This window comes from Phalaenopsis equestris, unplaced genomic scaffold (genome assembly GCF_001263595.1).
Source record: "Phalaenopsis equestris unplaced genomic scaffold, ASM126359v1 Scaffold198458, whole genome shotgun sequence".
NCBI lineage: Eukaryota > Viridiplantae > Streptophyta > Magnoliopsida > Asparagales > Orchidaceae > Phalaenopsis > Phalaenopsis equestris.
In genome coordinates this window covers 107875-130822 of record NW_018218375.1, presented here as the reverse complement: position 1 = coordinate 130822, position 22948 = coordinate 107875, and the positions used below count along the sequence as shown (strand labels likewise).

The following is a 22948-nucleotide window of genomic DNA, read 5'->3' as shown; positions in this document are numbered from 1 at the left end:
CTCGATAAATATCGAATGCAAGGTCGTGATCCCATAGCCAGAAGGGTCGATATCAAACCTAATTTTAAGGTCTTCCACCATTTGGGTTGACATCATGCTCATGGTCAAGATCCCCAAGTAACATGGGTGAGATCGTGTTTTATTTTGAGATCCCTGAGGATGCTCAAGTTGTCAATGATAAAAGTGTGTTCACTTGACAATCCGAAAAAACAAGCTTCAAACGAAATATATCATCATCAAAACTCGCTAAGATTTAAAATATTAAATGAGAAAATCGGTGAAAATCTACAAGCTTTAGTAGTTAAGTTAAAGGAGCGTAAGTCCTCTTCTGCCAAATCTAGGACTTGAATTGTGGCCGGACTCAATTAGCCAAAATTTGCCTATTTGCTAGCTTTTTTTCTTATTCGACAAACCAAGATTGTAGTGAAGATCCTTGTTTGTTAGTCCAAAGAAAACAAGACGCGATACTATCTACTGCTCAAGTCTAGGACTTGGATGGTGGCCAGACTCAACAATGTAAAATGTGGCTGAATTGTTGAATTTTTGCTTCACTCAACAAGCCAAGTTTATAGGGAAGAGCACCTTTTTTTTGTGTGATGACGACAAAACACAAGACTATTTATTGCTCATGTCTAGGACTCGAACAGAGGCTAGACTCATCAAGACAAGATGTAACCGATTTGTTGGCTTTTCTCTTCACTCAAAGACTAGGATTTTAGTGGATAGCCTCGTTTATCAGTTCAACACTAACAAAAACACAAGTCTACCCAACTTAACAAGCTTATATGATCTAGGTTCATCAAGTTTTTAAACCTGATGTAGGTATGAAGATAAATGTCAAAGGAGGTGATCCTTGTTATGGAGACATCAAGCCAGTCATGATCGGAGAAACTTTCTTCAATTGGTTTGAACATTTATTAAGCACCAACTGAGGGAACTCCTCTCTTCATCAACAAGTCTAATAAAGTGTGAAGCATAACCAAAGAAGCTAGCTCAAGCTTTATACAAAGCATAAAGCTGACATCAGGTTTTTCTTTGTTATCAAAACAACAAGTCTATGTATATTTACTTCAATTGACATTGAGCTTTATGCCGAAATCCTCAAACATATTCAACTAGTGTTAGACTTCCCCAACTTCAAGTTGAGATCCCCAAATATATTTTATATTCTATCAATTGGTTTCACATTGTGTCGGATGCAAAATCCCAATTGAAACTGTTTTACCATATTGGTGCCAAAGTCATACTCAATCATTGAGTAAAAATGAATATATCTTCAAGCAAATTACAAACATGATATTTTTAAAAGTCTGAGGTTCATCTCTCAAATTTGTCAGAATTCTAAAAGTCAAGTAACACAATTTGAACTTGTTAGCTTCAACATAGTATCTAGCATAAGTTTGCTTACAACTTATGTAACACCCAAAATTCGAGAAACTAGGTAAAATTTTGATCCACTTTAAAATATACTCTAAATTTGACACACTCAAAAGTTTAATCAAACATCTTTTATAAAATTCAACACATTAAATTAGTTAATCTATATCTTGCACGAAACATGAATTTTAAATGTATGGGAAGATATAAGGTTATGATATAAAAGTTGAACTAAATTTAATTAATCCTAATTGTTTCCTGATTTCTCACATCCTCAATATAGCTACAGACTTTCATTCGCGATTCTCAACTGTAGGATGATTCGAGCGACTGGGATGGGTTGTGTATTACATTAATTATCACCCGCACGTCTGGAGCTTCCGCGATCGGGCCACTATAGCAGATAGGTGCACGCTATCAACAAGGAGCAGCTGGACGCAATTCAGGGTGTCGGTGTGAACTTGAAAGGTTGAGAACCTTTTATTGCAACATTTTAGACTTTCCTTTCCTTATGCTTTCATTTTGACATTTGTCATGAATCAGTGCAACTTTTCGTACCCTGTCATTATAGTTGGAGGCATCGTAATGCCGAAAGCAACAAACTTGCTTTGTGGGCTTCTATATGGGCTTTAAGCCGAAAATCAATGAGGTTAAAGGGGATAGAAGGAAGTGGGAAGAAGAATATGAAGTCCGAAAAAGGGTTGGTTTTGCCGAGAAGCTCATTTGAAGTAAGAGTTTGTAAATGAATTTTGTTTATTGTTAAATTACAAGATAAGCCAAGATTTTATTAAATCCTAAGAGGTTTAAGAATTCCAGGTTATTTGCACCAGGCGGTGAGCTTTGAAAACTCATCGTAGGGCTGCTCCGTCAATTCAAGTAAAATAATCCTGTGATTATGTGTTTTATACTCTTAGAATTTCCTACATTGTTAATGAATACCTGCATTGATTGTATGAATTCAAATTTGAATTGTCCTTTATTATATTTTTGCTTTTAACACTATTGAATTTCATGAACATGCTTAGAAAATCTCTGCTTGCATGTATTTATTTACTATGATTTTTGCATATGATACGTAAAGACCTATGATGAATGTTTGTTACAAAAATCATGATTTAGGAAATGTCACAAGCGATGTTATATGTAAGTATGATGACTTGTAAGTATGAATGATAAAGAACGATGAGATTCTTGACTCTTAATATTCAGACGGTGACGAAACTTTGATAGCCATTAGGAGCTGATAATGATGGAAAATAGGGCATCTTTGGTACCAGAGGGGACTATAGATGCCCAACCTTTATTAATAGTTAATGTAGTATTCGGGCTGGATGATAAAGCAATGACATGACATGGCAGGACATGCAGACAGTAGAAGTGTATGCTGTAAACAAACCATTGCACTTGTTGAACTCGAACTCGACTCAATTAAGATTCGATCATGTTCTTTCAAATTCGTAAATAAACACGCTTGAACAATTTTTAAAAGATTGAAGTTTAAATGAACTAAACATGAACATATTTAAATTTATTCATTTATGTTTACAAATAAACACATTTTGCTATCTAACAACTTTTTAAATACTCGATATTAAGCTGGATGATAGTATGTATCATACATGATATATTATTTAAATACATTATATAACTAAAATCTATTTTATTTAATATTTAATAGTAATGTTTTATTTTATTAATAATATTTTTAGATTAATTATTAAATATATATTTATTTTAAGAAAGTTTAGGTATTAGATGTGAAATTTATATAAAACTTATGTTTTATGTATTAATCGTCTGTTAAAATTAACTTTAAACTCTTACAAACTTCACTTTCTTTTTGGCCTCTTATGGTTTCGCCTTTCTCCGTTTCGCCCGAAACATATGAAACTCTGAGTTGCTAGGGCATGGAAGTAACAAAAGCAACGATCAGATTGCGGTGTGTAAGGATTTTTGAAACTTTAGTCTCTGGTATATCTCCCCCTTTCACTCTGCTCTTAAGTCCTACTTGATTAGCCCTCATATTTCTCATCCTTCCTCGCACCCCATTTCACGCGCTTCAACTTCTTTAAATCTTATAAATCATCCTTCAAATTTCATTTTCTATATTTGAGTTTTAAGGCAAAAAGGTGTAGAAATTGGATTTAAGATCTTGTATGGTTTAAAGTTGTCATTTTTTTCATCTAGATAATATTCTGGATTTAAGTTAAAATGGATGAGAAACATGATTTAAGACCTTTTTGGGCTTTTTTTGTCATTTTTTTGATCGGTAGGATTTAGGTTTATATATTTATAATATTTTCTTATATGAAAATTTAGATACTGGTTTGAACTCGTTCACTTGTCATAATAAATCAAGTTCAAACTTGAAAAATGTAACAATGTCAAGCTTGAATAATATATGAAACTTCGACACAAGCTCAATTCGAACATAGATAGCTTATAATTAAACCAATTCAAGTCCGAACAATGACCTAATTGGCTCCATTCAACTCGATTACTGCCCTACTTATACAATTACATGTTACATTCCTATGATTAGACTGATGACTCTTATGAATATGGTTATGATTACATATGAATGAATGAAATATATGTTTTATAGCAATTATGATTCCTTTAATTACATGTCTTTTCTTTTACATGTTTTATACGATTTTAGCATGTTGTGCCTTGTGTTGTGAACATTTTCATGAGATATATATGAGCATACATGTTATGTCATTTCATATAGAAATTTTTTTTAGCCTTGATTATTTTTATGAGCTCGTTGCTGCTCACTATATATTATTGACTTTTAGGAAGGTGTGAGGCACTAGGGCGAGTAGCCAAGTGCGACTTATATAGTTTTTGCATTTCATAATTTTGAGTGTCTGTACAGACTTTTTGGTACGTGTTTTTATTATTTTGGATTTAGTAGTCTGTATAGATATACATGTTTTGGTGATATGATTTACCATGCTTTCAAGTATATGCATATAAATGAATTATGAAGTGAAATTTATTAAGTTTGTTTACTAAGGTTTAGTTAGACTAGTTCATTGACTACATCCTAATTTTGTAAATCAGGATGAGTCATGTTGAGAATTTAGTCTTACCAAATTGTTCGCCTCTGTCGCATCGCAGTTGACCCTTAAGGGGGTCCAATTGGGGTGTGACATAATGTGAATTAGAGCATGTTTATTGGATGAAAAGAATGATAAAGCGTGTTAGATTTGGAAGAAGTTAGAATGAGATTAAATATGAATTTATTTACACAGTTATAGGTATATGAATCTGGGTGGGTATCCCTTACAACTTAACGTATATGATTAATTGCATTTGAATAATAAATTGTGTCATTACAGATGAATATGTCTAAATCGATAAATATGCTTGAAAGAGAATAAGAAAGTGTTAAGGGTCAGTTTACTATGCCAATTGTAGAGCAAGAAGTACGAGTTAAAAATGTCTTTAACAGAACTGATAATCAGAACAGAAAAAAATGAGGAAATTGGAATCATTGAGTTATAGAGCATTATTCAATTGATATCGCAAGTGGTTTACAAATTGGCTGCCATTGAAGTATCATCCACTCGCTTAAAGCTTAGATTTGAACTTAGGGTAGAAATTGATTGATACTTGAAGATTTTTAAGACATTTAAACCACCTGTATTTAAGAGTGCCACAGACACTATAATTGTTGAGGAGTGGCTATTAAATATTTGGAAGATTCTGAACAACATAATTTGTCCGGAAAACTGAAAGAGTGGAGCTAGTCACTTTCATGTTAAAGGCGAGGCAGATAGGTGTTGACTAGCTCAACAAAGAGAAAAATTTCAGCTAACACTTCTTTCACAGATCAAGTGAGATAATTTTGTTAGAGAATTCAAGGATTGGTTCATTTTGCCTTAAGTCTGATTAACATTGCAAGATAATTTTTTCAATCCGATTCAGGGTTTGAGATTAATTATACATTATGAGGCAAAATTTATCTCTTTCCAGATATGCACAACATTATATCAATACCCAGGAAGAATGCCACAAATATCTACTCGACCTCAGAAATCAATTAAGGTTGTTTTTGTCGATGTTTAAAATCAGTGTTTTCTTAATGCCGGCTGAAAGAGGCAGACAAATATAATATGAGCTGAACTTCTCAAGTCAGCGGTGGAAACCTTAGGCAAGCAAGAGAAAAGGTTTCAACAAAGGAAAAAATTAAATCAAAAGATAAGAAGAGCAGCCTCGGTTAGAAAGGTTAGTTTCTAAAAAAGTGTTGAAAAATATATTTTGGCCAGTGTCTGATGGGTTCAGGAAAGTGCTACAAATGTGGAAAATCAATGCATCATCAAATGAATTGTTCGCAGGGAAGGAAAAGATATCGCATACCATCGAAATTTCATGGACAGGGACAACCAGGGAAATTTTTTGAAGACAATCAGTTGAGCAAAACTCGATTTTGGAAAAGCTTTCAACTCAAGTTACTGGTAAAACTTTCTAGCGCAGAATTGAGCAATCAACGAAGGCCAATGCTTTTGCAATTCCTCTTTAATAAGCCAAGAAATTTGAAGTGGTTATAGGTACACTTTTGTTTCAAGATGAGTCACACTATTTTATTCACATTAGGTGCATTTCATTCTTTCATTTATGATGAATTTGCTGCCAGCTTATATGTTAATTTTATTCCCTTTATGCCAGCCTTTTATATTGTTTTTGAGAAATAGTTTTTATGTAAATAAAAATGTGTAGTTTTCGTTAGCATTCATGATAAGAAGCTGTAGGTAGAATTAATCATAATACCAATTCACACTTTTGTTGTCATTTTGAGAGTGTATTGATTGTTAAAGCTTTTTGCTACAGTTGAATGTGAAAAAGGTGAGTGAAACTCAATTTACCTGATGGAAATCTGTTCTATATCTTATTTGATCGAAATGAACAATCTTCTCTAATTAATGCAATGAAACTTTGCGAAATGGTGAACTCTTTTTTCTAGTTAAATTAGAATTGTTAAATAAAGATGTGCAGGAATTGAATAAACATCCTAGTTGTTGCAGGTTTTTTGTATGTATTTTCAAAAGAATTACCAGGCTATTACCATATCAAAAAGCTGAATTGAGCATTGATGTGTAGCCAGAGATGTCTTTAATTTTCAAGTCTATATAGAATTCCTCTGAAGGAATAGAAAGCATTGAAATATCAATTGTAGGAACTGATAGATAAGGGTTTTATTAAGCCAACAAAATTCACCTGGTTCTCCAATATTTTTTGTCAAGGAGAAATATGGATCTACATTGTTTTGCAATCATTATATTGGGCATGACAAGGTAACAATCAAGAACAAATATGTTTTTTGCCCTGGATCAATAATCTATTTGATCAGTTAGAAGATGCTACTATATTTTATCGGTTTGATCTGAGATTAGGATATCATCAAGTTATAGTCAATGAAGCATATGTAACTAAAAAAGTTTTTGGGATCAGATAAGGTCATTATGAATTCTTAGTTATGCATTTTGGTTTAACCAATGCTTATGTTGTATTTATGGACTTTATGAATTGAATCTTTAAGCTTTATGTGAATTAGTTTGTTATTATTTTTATTAATGATATTATGATATTTTCAAGAATTGATGATGATTATGCCAAAAATCTGAGGATAATATTGGAGTTGTTGAGGCAGAATCAGCTATAACAAAGTTGTGAAAAATGTACATTTTCGATGAAGAATATTATATTCTTGAGGCATTTTATCAGCGGACAAGGAATATCAGTCCTTCCTTCAGAAGGTGAAAGTAATTGTGAAATGATCTACTCGAAAGAATGTTACCTAGGTGCATAGTTTGTTTGTTTTGACTTGATATTATAGGAGATTTATTAAAGGATTTTCACATATAGCTATGCCATTTCTAAACTGATGATGAAAGATGCCCAATTTGAGTGGAGTGCAGAATGTGAACTTTTCCAAAATTAAAAAAACATTTGACCATTGCTCTAGTGTTATCTATTCTATTAGGTACGAAAAGATTTTAGATTTGCAGTGACACATCATTGCAAGGCTTAGGATGTGCTAATGCAAAATAAAAAGGTAATCACTCATGCATCCAGACAGTTGAAAACACATGAAAGAAATTTTTGATCACGTGATCTAGAGTTAGCAGTTGAAGTGCTTGCTCTTAAGGTTTGTAGGCATTAGTTGTATGGTGTGAATTGCAAAGTCTTCACCGATAATCAGAGTTTGAAGTACATTTTCATTTAAAAAGAGCTGAATTTGAGGCAGAAGAGATGGTTAGAGCTGATCAAAGACTATAATCTGAATACACAGTATTGTGCCGATCAAGCAAATTTAGTTGCCAATGCGTTATCTTATTTTTTGTAGTTGGTTTTAACATTTTTCTTTTGAAATTCTTATAAATTTTGTATCAGTCCCTTTAACATTATAGCAGGAATTTATGACTCTTCAACTGCCAATCATTTTACTAGATCAATTATAGGCATCCAACAATGAGAATGACAGGCAGCCAACTTTCGTACACCTGCATAACAGCACCAGCCTCCCTAACAGAAAAAGTTCTGTTCAAAACACAAAGAAAATGCATCAGAAAAAAGAGAAAATCTAAGAAGTCTATCCACATGCATCAATAAAAGCTGGAGATCACCAATTTTATAGGAAAAACGGGCCAAACTCGCACATCGAAGACCCAGATCAATCTCCAGCTTTTAATATGGGCAGCACAATCTATGAAAAATTCAATGGATTACTTGCACTGATAAATATTACAATGTCTTTTCCATGAGAAATCAATCCACAAGCTTCCAGAAAAGCTCCAGTCAACCAATTCATCCAACCAAACCCAGCAGAAGTCCCAAAACCAGTTTGATTTCGGCATAGGACCTAAATTCAGCGAAATAAGTTGATATAATATCGAGCATAATATATATTCCACTACAAGCTTTGAAAAGCACATTAGTTTTAAATAAGTATTGGTGAGAAGATAAAATTAAGAAAAACATATTAGTTTTCAACTTCTAATTTCAGTTTGCAGTATTCAGTTCAAAATCGTGTGCAATGGGCAATGGGTTTTTATTTTCTGGTTTTTTTTTTTTTTGAACTTCTATTGAACTCATTTTTACTTATCCTTTTGAACTTGCAAGTAGCAATGTACTTTCTTTTGTATAGAGTTTTTTATACGTGCAAATTAATGTAAGAACTTCTTTTTCAGAATTAATTTAATGTCAGTCTTGGAATTGCATGACATGGAGAATTCTAATTCTTCATCTTCATTCCATTTTCTGATTTTAATATTTTTCTTTTTTTGTTTACCTATAATCAGCAAACTTTTTGTATTGATTCTTTCTTTTAGAAGGTTTATCCTCCATCATTTCATATCAGGTTTTCTTGATGAAGCTGTTGTAAAAATTTTACATCCTGATCCCAGAGTAAATGTGGGCACAGAGTTTATTCAAGACACAAATAACAGAGGCATGATCTCAAATTATCAAATTGGAAAGACGACGAGTGTTCCATCCAAATTAGAAGTATCTATACAATTTGAATGCAGGGAAAACGATATCATGTGTGATGATAAACCAATTCCTCGGGAAGCAAACATTCAGAGATACACAAGTCTTGAACCACCTCTCACCATGGACTGGCCTGAAATTTCATGGGATGAACTAGAAATAAGGGAGCGTGTCGGTGCCGGTACTTCTTTATTCAGTTTCTGTGAAATCTAGTTGTTTTGGTTATCATTTTTTTTTTTCTTTACTTCTTGGCCGTTTTCTTTGACTGCAGGATCATTTGGAACGGTGTTTCGTGCTGAGTGGCATGGATCTGTAAGTATTTATTTTTATTGGTACGACTTTGCATTCATTTATGCAAAAAATGTAATTCAAATTGTATTTTCAGGATTTTAACATATTTACATTTATATGGTTTCTATAAACTTAAATTTTTTGTTGATGTATATCAGGGCTGTCTGTCTTCTGATGCCATCTGAGAATGCGTTCAGAATTGCATCACCTAATGGCATAAGTTATGGCGAAAACCTCAAATCATGACATTGTTGGAAATCTAAAAACTTGATTGACATTAGTGACCATAAAACAAAATTAATGATCTTAATGCGTTGGTTATGGATCTGGTTAGGGAATAGGGCTCAGAAAGCTTACAAACTTTGATGGTCATTTTTGTTATACTTTCATGCACTTCTTTTGACATTGATATTGTTTGAATATCTTGTACTATGCACGTCAGTCTACATTTTAACTTCAGAATTTAAATAATTATTATGTGTGCAAATGATGCTACATAATCAAAGTATGCATGTATTGGTGAAGGGATAGGAGCTGGAGAAGTTTTGGTATGTAGCCCTTGAACAAATTCAAATGGTGTCTTGCTCATAGATTGCATGTTATTGTGTTCAAACAATGAGGTCGAGTGTAATGTGAAGGACTTAGTTGTTAAGGGTAGAGAAAATGATGAAAATTTATATTATTTGAGAATCTTTTTCCAATAGTTGCGATAATATAATCTTAAGATTAATTTCTTAAAGTGCGCATTTGGCGTCACCTTAGGAAAGGTTTTAGGATTTATTTTTCGATACCACAGGGTTGAAACCAATCCACAAAAGGTTAATGTTGTCTTAGAGATGATGCTCCTAAAGAGTTTTACTCAATTGCAATCCTTCCAAGGAAAGCTGACATATCTAAGATGCTTTTTATCTAATTTTTCAGGTAGGTGCCAACATTTTATTGCGTTGACCGGGAAAGATGCCAAGTATGTTTGGGACATTAAATGTCTATATTCTTTCAAAAGCATAAAATATTATTTGATGAAACTTCTTATTTTAACAACCTCAATCTTATGTAGACCTTCAATACTTTATACCGTTGCTTTAGATGACTCCCTTGGAGATGTGCTAGTGCCAGTCAATGACTAGGGCAAGAAAAATGCTCTCTATCATTTGAGTTATCTTCTAATTTCGACTAACAAAAGGTATACTCTGATTGATAAGTATTGTATAGCTTTAATCTCCATAGCTCAAAAGCTTAGAAATTATATGGTCTCACAAGGTCAATCATATCTCAAGGTTTAATCCATTAAAATATTTGATGACTCAACTGATATTTTCTAGAAGATTAGCAAGGTGATCGATGATACAATTACAGTTCAACATAACTTTTGTTCCTTTGTGTATCATCAAAGGGTAAATCAGACTTCTTGGCGACACACGCATTACCAGAAGTGTCTCCTTTGAGCGATGCCTTGCCAGATGAACAAACCATGAACTTGAAGATTGACAAATGAGCGATGCCTTGCCAGATGCCTTGCCAGATGAGCGATGCCTTGCCAGATGAACAAACCATGAACAAACCTCATTGGTCAAAGTTTGGAGATATTTTTTGACGGGGCTTCTTCAACCCAGAAGGACAAAGAATTGTAAGTGATAGTGCCCGGTAAAGAAGGGTTAAATAATCTTCATCATTCCAGAGAAGAGGATGCTGAGGTTCTCCTACCACTTGACAGAGCACTGTATGAGTAACGAAAAAAAACATGAAGCATTGATAATAGGATTGGAACTAAAAATTCTAATTCGAATAAATGATACCAATGTCTATGATGATTCTCAGTTGACCAATAATCAAGTCCCTGGTAGATACAAAGTTTTGAAGCCAAAGCTAGGGAAATATTTCTAATATACAATGAAGTTGTAAGAATAGATTCTAAATGTGATCTCTACAAGATTCTAAGGGGAGAGAACTCTTTAGTATATGCTTTGGATGCTAACAAAGGAATTTGCGTGTCCATAAGAAGATTTGATCCTAATTTCAGTTCACGACCTTCTAGTTCTTCCTCGAGTCAACATGGATAATTTACACAAGATCGGTGCCAATACAATACTAGCTGTAATTGGAGAAGAAAATGAAGGTTGACACCAACCATTCGTCATGCACTTACAAACGAGGAAGCTGCCTGAAGATAAATTGTTTACCAATCAAATCAAGAAAAAAAGTGTTATCATGTACCTTGATGATGGGGTTCTGGACAGAAGATGATTCAACCAGATGTGGCTGTGTTGTTTGAGCAAATTTGAAGCCGATCAAATCATTAAAGAAGTTTACTGAGGCCTGTGGAGTGCTCACTATTCTGGACGAAAGACGAAGATGAAGATCAAGAGATTGGGGTATTGTTAGCTGGCCGTTACGGCAAATTGCATGAAGATTGCAAAGAAATGCCCCCATTGTCAAGTTCATGGAGTTAATTGTAGGAACTTGCAATTTCAAATTTTTATACTTCCACTATGTAAACATTTTAATTAATTTTCTATGTTTTTATTCACTACAACTTAACTTCTATTTCAATTGTTTAAGCTTCATGAAAGTTAAGGCAAGTTTAAAGAAAATTAATAGTCTCTTCAAAATTAAATAAAAACAACTTTGATATCATAAAGAATAATATTTTCTTATCAAATCATATTATGTAATTATTTTCATGAAGAAAACTTGCTTATATAAGATGTACAAATAACTTCTAAAGTAAAGTGAGTTACTTCACAAAATTTTTCTATCACTATGAGCATGCTCTAATGGTTTGATACTTGTTACTGCAGTTCTGTTTATTGATCCACCATGTACCCCAAAACCCTTACTTTGAGAATGTTTTTTTTTATGTAATCTAGCATATATTACATTAATGAAGCATCTGTATATAGGCTTTGGACGAAATCCAGCGTTAACCTCCGACTTCTAGGGTAATGTAATATATGTGCACTAACAACATTTGTATATATTACATTACCCCAAAACCCTTACTCTGCTAGGGTTTCGCCTGATGGCGAAACTCAATGTTAACCTCAGGCAAAACCTAGTGTTAACCTCTGGCTTCACTCCATCGTCCTCGTCGTGCTATTGTTCCGTAGGCTTCAGACGCAGACTCACACGCTGCTGGCCGAGCCTTCGTCCTTGGTCACGTCGCAGATTGCGTCTTTCTCCGCCGTCGTCTGTTTCGTCGTCGTCTGCGTTTGAGTGTGTCGGCCAGCCTTCGTCCACGGTCGCAAACTGCGTTCTCGTCTGCTACCTACTCCGCGATATTTCCTCACACAGTGACTGAAACCGGCCGCAGTCTTTGTCCCAAGTCGCAGTTTGTGGCCTTTCTCGTCTGCTAGAGATGGCCTCAAGGTGCTTTCTTACGCCGCTGCTGTCGCAGGTGATAATCCGTCAAACCTGCCGATGCTACAGTGGTTCACAAACGCAGCTTTCCTTTCCACATTGCAGATAGTTCGATGTTTCTATTGCATGATTTGGAGATTGTAATCTCATAAAAAAAAGTAGAGAAAAAAGCGAAAAAACTAACACTATTCTTCTCTGACGTTGAAATTTCAACTCGTGTGAGAAAATACAAATTTTTATTTGTTGGAAAGTTCCAATTAGGTCGCTCTAGGATGGAGGTTATCAGGAAGGTTTTTGAAGATTTCAAACTAGTTAGGGCTTTGCAGGTGGTTCTTTTCGACGGAAGATATGTTATGATGCAACTGAGCATCGAAGAAGATTACACAAGGATTTTCTCAAAGAAATTCATCACAATCGAGGGCAATCATATGAAATTGCTCAAATGGACCCCTGATTTTGATCCCAGTCAAGAACCCTCAAATGCGTCTATCTGGTTCTCATTACCTGAACTCAAGCTTCAATTTTTTGACCTACCTATCTTATATGCAATTGAGACTATCTTTAGAAAATCTTTGCAGGTAAACACATCTACAGTTCATTTCTCAAGGCCTTTTATTGCAAGGATTTTGATTGAAAGAGATATTACACTATCAGACGTAGAAGAAGTCTGACTTGGCTCTGCTCACACTGTTATTGGCAAAAAATTGTTATAGAACAAAAACCTTACTACGACAAACACTGCAAGATGTTTGGACACCTGCAAGAGAAATGTTTCAGACTGCATTTACAGTTGAGAACTAATAGTCATAACCAGGAACATGCTGTTAGTGCACCTGAACGCACTCCTAACAAACATGATGACAACGAACCTGAGGAGGGATTCATCACAAGAATGGTGTCTGCCATTGAGAACCCTGCTCCTGACCATACTATAAGAGATAATGTTTGGACCAAAAATCAGAATAGCCCCACAACTCCTATTCAGGAAGCACAGGTGCAGATGTGACAATTCACACTTCAAATACTCTTGAACCTATTATTGTGGCAACGAATGTCTTTCCTTCTACTGCTGTTCTAATATCTAATCAGACCGAGGATCACATGAGCCAGTTTTCAGATGAAGAATGACCGTTTTACAATTCTCGGCGGAAGAGGAAGGCTGGGGGCACACTTCAACTTGAAAACTTAATGGATGATACATTGGTTAGCAATGACACGACCCTTCAAACTTTGTTATCTAGCTCCGCTCCAAAAACTAGAGGAAGAGGCAGAACTAAACTGGCTCGTCCCTAGCTACTTGTTTTTTTTTTCTTTTTTACTTTTTGCATGTTTTAAATTTCTTGAGTCTCTCTGTATTCTTTTGTTTGGGTAGTACTGTACTTGGTATCGTAGGGGTAGGATGCCTCTATTGGGCCCTCTCATACAATCTTTAAGTATCCCTTCTATTTCAATTAATAAAAATACAGATGCTTCATTAATGTAATACTCTAATATGCAAATCATATTTTTTTGAAAGATGTTCTTTGTATTTCGTACACACAAGTAACCACTTTTGAGAAAATTGGCTGAATTCCTTTTTCCTTCGCTTTCATTCCATTAAATAATAATATGTACAATCTATTTTAGGTAACCTAATAATACATATTTCTAATTTAAATATTTAGCTATAAAGGAAAGAATATTTACAATTAATAAGAGGAAAATTAGGAGCAATTCAAATAACAAAACTCTTAATTTTATTTGATTTTTGTCATTCTTGATTGATAACAAGTTGCATTAAGCCTACCTTATATATGCGGGTTATCTGCACTATCCATAGAGCTTTAACTATAATCATGTTTCTACACATTCTAATATGATGTAGACGGGATCTTATGTGTCTTGGAAGTTTTTGTTGACATCGGTACTATTCTTTTCATATATGTTAGATTAAATAAACTATTTTATCATGCAAAATTTGTTAAATTTTTTATGCTCATGTTAAGTCACATAACTACTCGGTCATGATTTATAATTTAAGTTGTATGAGATATTGCATGACACTTAAAGTTTGCTCATGTTTTCTTGATATATATTTGTGCTTTCAAAAATTGATGCCCTGACCTCTTGATGAGAGACGGAGCGAGAGAGTTGCAGGTCAAATTTTTATAATACAATTCAAATTAAAGATAAGATAATACCTCATAAATTTGTTCCTCATTTTGCATGTGCTTTAAGGTGTAGTTTGAGGTTCTTCATAGGTGCAAGCTCCTAAAGTTAATTTCTATTCTCAATAATTAGAGAGAACTTTCTTTTAATGTTGGTTGTTAAATGTTGATTACTTGCAATATAATTACAACAATTTAAAGTTTAATGTCACAAGCTTTGAGTAGATGGTGGGAGAATAGTGAAAAATCTGATAAAGATTTCATAAGTTATTGTTGACCTCACTTTTGGTTGATGTTTAGTTCTTCCTTTTTAGTAGCCTAGGGTCTAGCCATAGGATTTTCCTGTTGATTATTCCTAGAAAATTAGAAAAGGAACCCTCACCATTAGAAATTCTAAACTCTTCATTGCTCAACTTAAAGTTCCATATACTAGTCCTAACCTCTAGCACTTAGTAGGTGGGGCCACTATAAAGGAGCTCAAGAGAGCTCCCATAAGACTGCTTGACTTTAGAGTTAACATTGGATGTTAGTCTGGAGCTGGTTCACTAACTTGCACCCACTGTCACTCACTTTCATCCCATTCACTCACAATCCTAAAACTCAAAATTGTTGACTTTGATCCCTTGATTTTTTTGGAAAACTCATGTAGATGGTCCCTTAGACCCACTAGCCTTTAGCTAAGACTAGTACATAGATGATCCAAATGAGAATTTCATTGGTCCATAGCTCGTGTAAGGTGGTTGACACTTAATTGTACCAAAATATCCAACTTGGCATTTTGCCTTCAAATCCACTCAAATTGCCTAAATGCCCTTAAAACCTTAAATTTGACCAAAATCCTCAAATTCATCCAAAATACCAAACTTAGTCTTTTGTCCCCAAAACCAATTTGGACCCTTCAATTGAATTCAATTCGATCCCAATTCTCCCCAATTTCAATTCGAAACTTAAAATCATTTTTTCTATGATCAATCCAAGCCAAATCTCAACGCAATTGACTCACATTTGAATCCAATTTCAACTTAAGTCCGAAACCCCCAAATTTTGCCCCAATTTGGCCATATCTCCAAAAATCACCTAGTTGAATACCCCAAAATTAACACCCAATTAATGTTGAGAACACTTCATGACAATCACCCAAATCAAATTGGACCATCAATTGGGCCATAGCTAAACTCTAGCTCAACCCAACATCCCTAAATTTGACTAGATGTCCAAATTCCTCAAATTGACCATTCAAATCAATTCAAAATCACTCCAAATCTCTTTTAAACCTCGCATGATAACCATCCACATAATTTCGATCGATCAATTGAGCTCGAACCAAAATTTTGACGGAAATCGAATTTTGACGCATTTTTGACCCGATCGTCTACAAAGTTGTCCGGACGACTCCGGATGACGAAACGGACCACGCCGACGAGTCTGAAACGTCGAAATTACCTAGGGATGACATCTATTTTGATGTGGTTCCGTGCATGCACGAATTGGAGAATTTTGAATATTAAAAATTTTTAAAATAAAAAAAATCCTTCTTTCACATAAATCTAAGTCCTAAATCTCTAAACTTAAGCTCTCGCTCACGATGCCCCTTCCCATTCGCGAACCGACCTGTGTCCCTTCCTCTCTGTCGCGAGACAGGCTGCTTCTGAATCTCCTCTGTCGCAAGATCTTCTCCCCATCATGAGCCCTGACGCTCTCCCGTCCTGTCGCCGGTCTAGCCTCTCCCGTTGCCGACCTACTCCTCTCCCGTCGCGATATCGCTGCTCCCTGTCGAGCTTGCCGTGATTCTCGCCGGTTGCTCCCAGGGTTCGATTCACCTCAGGTAAGCTTTGGGTAAATCTTCTTCTCCTTCTTGGCTAGAAAAACCCCATCCGAGGGAGGTTTAGGGCAGGCCGCATTCTTCTTTGAGAGGGGGAGGTTCTGCCGAATTTTTCTTTGAGTTCGTGAGCTTCTGTTAGTTGTGTGTTGTTGCCTTGGAGCTCTTAAATCAAAAGCTTCTGTGCTCGTTCTTTTTTGGTTTGTTCAGGAGGTAACACTCTCTTCTTCTCCCCTTCCTTAGATCTCTCACGCATTCTAAATTTTCAGAATCGCCTAGGTGCATTTCAGGTAGCGAGTTCGCTCTGATTTTTTTTTATTCGAGGCAAGATAAAAAAAAATGACTTGTGGGGTTCAAACTTATTTTCTTTTATTTTGGCTGCTAGGGAGGATTCATGCTAAATGTTGTCTAAGGTTTGCCTAAATCCTGCTAATTAACAAAACTTTGAGTTGTGTAAAGTGTTATGCGCCTAAAGGTGAAAGTTCAGGGTGTGAGATATGCAAATTTATGAGAATTGAGTGCTCGATCATAAGGGGTGTTTTGGTTGCAAGTATTTGAGGTGTTCTTTCATATAAACCCATGCAATTCATCCTTATTTTGTGTTATCGTTTCAACATTTGGGCAAATTGGGTGTGCAAAAGGGATGTATAACTTCTCACGGATAGGGGATGCTATGAATGTAAATATACATCAAGGCTTATGGATGATTCTATGCTTTAGAAACCTGAATTTCTATAGCCGGTTTTGTAAGAAATGTATAGTCTGATTATTCAACTGTTTTTGAGAGAAAGCAAGAATTGCAATCTTTGATGATCTTGTACTAATATTTCCTAAAAACTTTGAGACGGTTACATATTGGCTGCAATGATGAATATAGACTCCCAATATCCTGCTTCCTCCCACAACTGCATATGTATATTTTAACAACATTACCCAGTATTTGGAAAAAAGTAAAGTTTGCTTGGGAGTTTTATATTTCAGCATGCATTTATTGTGTTAATGAGACCTTTTCATCCTCTTCCCTTCACTTTTCACTTGGTTGATTTACAAACAAATCTTCTTCCGTTTGCTGGGTTTGATACAATGTTATTAGTTTCTTTCATTTGATGATTGTAAAGGTCTTTAAGAGATTATAAAGGGATTTTGTTCTTAGGGAGGTGAGGTAAATATGCTATTTTATGCTGTTGCTCAGATTCTAATATTTTTGATTCATACTTACCACTAAATTTCTCATATATTTACATGGCTAACATGTTGAATGGTACCAATTATTTGCTTTGGGAGGCTCATTTGCGAAAATTTGAGATGTTTGGTTGCATTTCGAAAATCTGGAAAGATTATTCACGTTTTCAATTGTTGGAGGACTTTGGTGCCTTGCATCTTGAAAATATGAAAGGATCCATTTATCATTTGCAATTTTTGGATTTTAAAAATATTTACATATATAACATCCAAATTTTGAAAATAGGTGTGCGGATTTTTTAATTCATATGTATTTACAAATCTAGCACCCCAAATTTTTTCCTTTCTACCTCTACACCACCCAAATATTAAAATGTATGGGAATTAGGTGGTATGTTTGTAAATATTCTTTTCGTAGCAGCATTTGTTTGTTGTCCATAGCCTCTCCATTTCAGGAAGGATGTTTGAGGCTATTAAAAATTTGAGATACCTTTGATATTTAAATCTTACTTTATATTTGAATCTTACTTTAGATCTCACTCAGATGCCAAGATCTATAAACACTTTATCATTTACGGTTCATAATCTATAAAATGTGGTTGGGGGATCTTGCTCTTATGATTTCTTGCCTGGCGATATGAGTAATCTTACCAGTGCGTCACTTGTGATTGCCCCCAAATGCATCTTTTTGTATACCTGGAATTGGGAAATTAAGGTCACTTTGAGAACTAAATGAGCTTAATGTTAAGAATGAGAGTGGTTACAGGATTGAGGCCTTGGAACATGAGTGAGTTGTGCAAAATAAAAAAAAGACATTTTCTGGAAAACGTGAAGGAGGCTAGAGAGGCTTGCAATGCAAAATTATTTGAGAAGAAAAATGAAAAGGAGAAATAAAAGAGAAAGAGGGAGGTAAGGTGGTGGGTGTTTCGGCTAGCCTTAGTGTGGAGAGGTTTGTGCTTTGCTTTCATACAAACTAACTCCCCAACTTGGATGCTTATCATTCTTTTCTTCTAATATTACATGTTTACAATGACATTTTAGCATAAAAAAGGAAGGGGCGATGATGACAAAGGCATGCCGGTGGTAGAGCAGAATAATGTTTCATCCTATAACATCGGACCCGATGAACCGTAGGATGATAATATTATTCACCGACATAAGACTAGTGGAACACACTTGCCCTCTTAGGTTGTTGGCGGTCCCACGCTCAACAGTGTGATCGACTCATGGACAATCATATTTCCACAAAACTGATAAAAACAGAAATAAAATAGATACTACATTTGCAAAAGTATTTTAACTACAAAATTGCTACAACTTTCTCTGCATGAAACTTATGTGCATGCTAAAATATAAATTTTAAATGTAAATTCGATTGTTCACTTGTCAATCACCAGTACCGGGCTAAGGAGTACCCTCCTACGTTGGTATAGTAGAACACCCTTTTAGTTGAATGTCAGACTCTATACATTCGGATGACCGATAGTAGCCTTCGAAGTCCCTCAAGTATATATACACAGTTTTTGAGCCCAGCGAACTTGAATGCTTATAGTTTAATTTGGCTTTTTATTGTTCACTTATTATTTCTTTCGAGTTTTTCCCCAAGTGTTTTCTTATAGTCCTTTTTTAACTTATTTTTGTGAGTCACTTGATTTTCATTTGAAAAGTTATGGAGTGGGAAGCCCCAGGGGTAAAATGATAATTTTGGAATTTTAATACCTTAATTAAATTTTAGGATTAATCAAAGGGAAAATGGGTAAAAATATTGATTATAATGAACTTTCTGGATGATTGAAATATAATGGGTTAAAAGATAGAAACCAACTTGCCACCTGTCTCATGATAAAAATAAAATTGTAATTAATATAATTTGGAGGTTAATTCAACTAGAGGACCTAAAGTATTGTGCTTGAATTATGAAGATAATAACTCACGCATTTAAAGCCTACTAGTTGATCAAATGTTAAATCTGATTTTGATGGAAATTCTAATTCAACATTTGAATTGTTTTAAATCATTTGCAAAATTGAAGTTAAAAAAAAGGTCTAATAATAAATTAGGCTTGATATGCGAAATTGTCTTAATCGGGATAAGAAAAGATGAACATAATTACAGGTTGAAGAATATCAAAGAAAAGAAAACTCGGAACTTGCTTTTTCATGGGAAGTGCTGTTGTTCGAACTATTCACCTGTTCGAACCCATCTCTCCATCTTTACACCTCATGCCTTTGCCGAAGAAGAAGAAATAGTGGAACAGTTCACTCTTAAGCCAAAGAGTGAAGAAGATATTGATAGGAAGAGCTGGACCCGCATGCCATGCATTAGAAGCATAGGTTAATCCTTCCTTGTCAACCCATTAAAGCAAGAAAGGCCCACTTTGGAGAGCCTCTAGAATTCTTGATTCGGGAAGAAGGTTCTGGTGGGAAGTACATATTGAAAGCATTAAATGCGGTAAATGAATAATAAGGAAACAAATTAGAGAGCAATTAATTTAATTAATTCAACAGCAATCCAATTTGCTGCCCTAAAGAATAAACTGCCAAATATGAAGTGGATCGGTCTTCGTTATTCTCAACAATTCTCCCACTTGGAGACTGAGACACAAGCTGCATCACCTATTGGCTGTATCGACCTTTTTCTCAAAAGTGATATCCTCCACCTCTACAACTGAAAGCCCTTGTCTTCACGTTAAAAGACCAACTAAAGTTGTGCACTACTTCAGTTTCTTAAGAGTAACTCCCTCAGCTGACATATCAGCATTAACATAACTTTCTGCCTCCAAGTTCTTTTCTGAGTTACTCGTGTTTCTCCTTACACCTCCCACCGCATGGGCAGACAATAAACTGCATCTATTGAAAGCCTTTTTGAACAAGTCTAGTCTTGTACCTCTTACTGTCATCAAACTCAGTCTCACCTGGTACACCCGTTTGTTGTGCAATGTCTTCTTTTCTGATGGAAGTTCTGTCAGCTCCCAATTCTGATTTCCTAGCAGGAAATCCGTCTGCTTCTTCATGGCTAGCTCCCCTTGCTCGAATTTTCATATTGCAAGATTTCTTCATAGCTCTGACACGTGACCAAGCCTGCAATGCCACAAATCTATCATACACTCTGCAACTGTACTAACAATAGCATTGAGTAAACCTGTAGTCATATATAGTGTGTCAGTTTTCTTATCCCGAGAAAGCATTAATGTTTCTTTGGTAACCTTCCAGGTGTTATCTGAGAACGCTACTGAATGACCACCCTCATTAAGTTACTTAACAAAAATGAATTTTTTTTTCAACTCAGGAATGTGTTTGATCTTTTGTAAAGTTCATTTGCTTTTGTTAGGGAGTGCAATATCAACGTCTCCCATCCCACCACGTTCAGAGCTTTTCCATCGGTCATATATACCTTCCCAAAGTCACCGACAACATAATTTCGCATCAACTCTTGGTGGGAAGATGTATGGAAGGAAGCCCTGAATTCAGTATTCAGTCATCAACAAAATTGTGAACAACCAGCAATAGTGCATTATGTACTTCTTCAATTACAACATTAGCGCTATCATCTTCCGTTTTCTTCAGATTTATGCAGTTTCCTTTTATGTGGCAAACTTTATCACAATTCTAGTTGGTTGCTTGTTGACCAAGCTTTAACTTGCTCTTGCCTCTGTGTTTTGATTTTAATCTTCCTCTATTTGAGTTTTTATTTTATGATCTCCCTCTGGAATTAACATTCAGTGCAAAACTCGAATCCGAGGTCTCGCTAGAATCTTTTCCGCACACATCCTCAACAAAAATCAAATCACGAATATCATCATATTTCAGTTTAGATTTATTTGCAGAATTGCTAACAACCATCCTCATAGCTTCTCAGTTATTCGGCAATGAAGCTAACAATAATAACGCATGTATCTCATCATCACAATCAATTTGAACAGACGACAATGGATTTGTGATGGTATTGAAATCATTTATATGTTGTGCAACGTACACCATCCACCATGTTCAAGTTGAATAATTTTTTCATCAAGTACAACTTCTTATTCCCTGATGGCTTTTTATACATACTTGATAAAGCCGTCATGAGATCTGCAGTAGTTTTTTTTTTGATGACGTTGTGGGCAACGAATCTCGACAGGATTAATCGAACAACCCCAGAACCTGTAGATCCAACATATTCCAATCTGCCTCATCCATCTTTTCCGGTCGTTTTCTCAGTAACGGAAGATGAAGTTTCTTCCCATAGAGGTAGTCTTCTATCTGCAGCCTCCAGTAATCAATATCTATGTCATTAAACTTCTCGATCATTGATGCCATCACTTCATCTCTAGCCATCGCTTTCCTGAAATCCGAACCAAGGCTCTGATATCAATTATTGTAAAAAACGATGATAATAAAGCGAAAAACTTGTACGTTAAATTCTAACAACAGAAAAAACAATATAATACACAAATTTACGTGGTTCGATAAATTGCCTACGTCCTCGAAGTTGTAAAGGATTTTATTAGCTTGAGGATTACACCGTCGAACGCCTCGACGTTTACAAGAAGGAACTCTCTCTTTTCTCTCTCTCTTCTTCGCTCTCTCTTGCTTTCTCTCTCCTCTCTCTTTCCAACTCTCTCTAACCGAGTGCTACAGTTAGAAGAATATGAAAGAGAAGAAAACCCGGAACTTGCTTCTTCACGCGAAGTGCTGTTGTTCGAACTATTCACCTGTTCGAACCCTTCTCTCTATTTTTACAGCTCATGCCTCTGCCGAAGAAGAAGAAATAGTGGAGCAGTTCACTCCTAAGCCAAAGACCGAAGATGATATTAATAGTAAGAGCTGAACCTGCTGCCATGCATTAGAAGCATAGGTTAATCCTTCCTTTTCACCCCATTAAATCAAGAAAGGCCCGTTTTGGAAAGCCTCCAGAATTCTTGATCCGGGAAGAAGGTTCTGGCGGGAAGTACATATGTAAAGCACCATATGCGGCAAGCGAATAACAAGGAAACAAATTAGAGAGTAATTAATTTAGCAATTAATTCAACAGCATTCCAATTTGCTGCCATAAAGAAGAAACTGCCAAATAAGAAGTGGACCGGTCTCCATTATTCTCAACATAAACAGCCACTGACCATAATCAAGATTAATGAAGCAATCCCGTTCTTCTCTGCATTCCTAATGTTTCAGAGAATATCGGGATTTAGGATAAGAAATTATTCGAATAAATTTTATGTTACATTCAATGCCAAAGTTGTCACAGTTGTTTCTCTGGCTTAATTAGCTGTAAATTCTGTGATGTTTAACGG

The 22948-nt window shown here is 35.2% G+C and overlaps 1 protein-coding gene across 4 annotated transcripts in view; it reads left to right on the top strand.

Moving 5' to 3' along the window:
* LOC110035608 (serine/threonine-protein kinase CTR1) overlaps positions 1 to 22948 on the top strand; it is a 112802-nt gene that overhangs the window by 41027 nt on the left and 48827 nt on the right. For all 4 annotated transcript variants that reach the window (XM_020739865.1, XM_020739866.1, XM_020739863.1 and 1 more), the window contains exons 6-7: positions 8747 to 9058; positions 9149 to 9189. In XM_020739865.1, coding sequence (XP_020595524.1) covers positions 8747 to 9058; positions 9149 to 9189 — 353 coding nt within the window. The remainder of the gene's footprint in view (positions 1 to 8746; positions 9059 to 9148; positions 9190 to 22948) is intronic.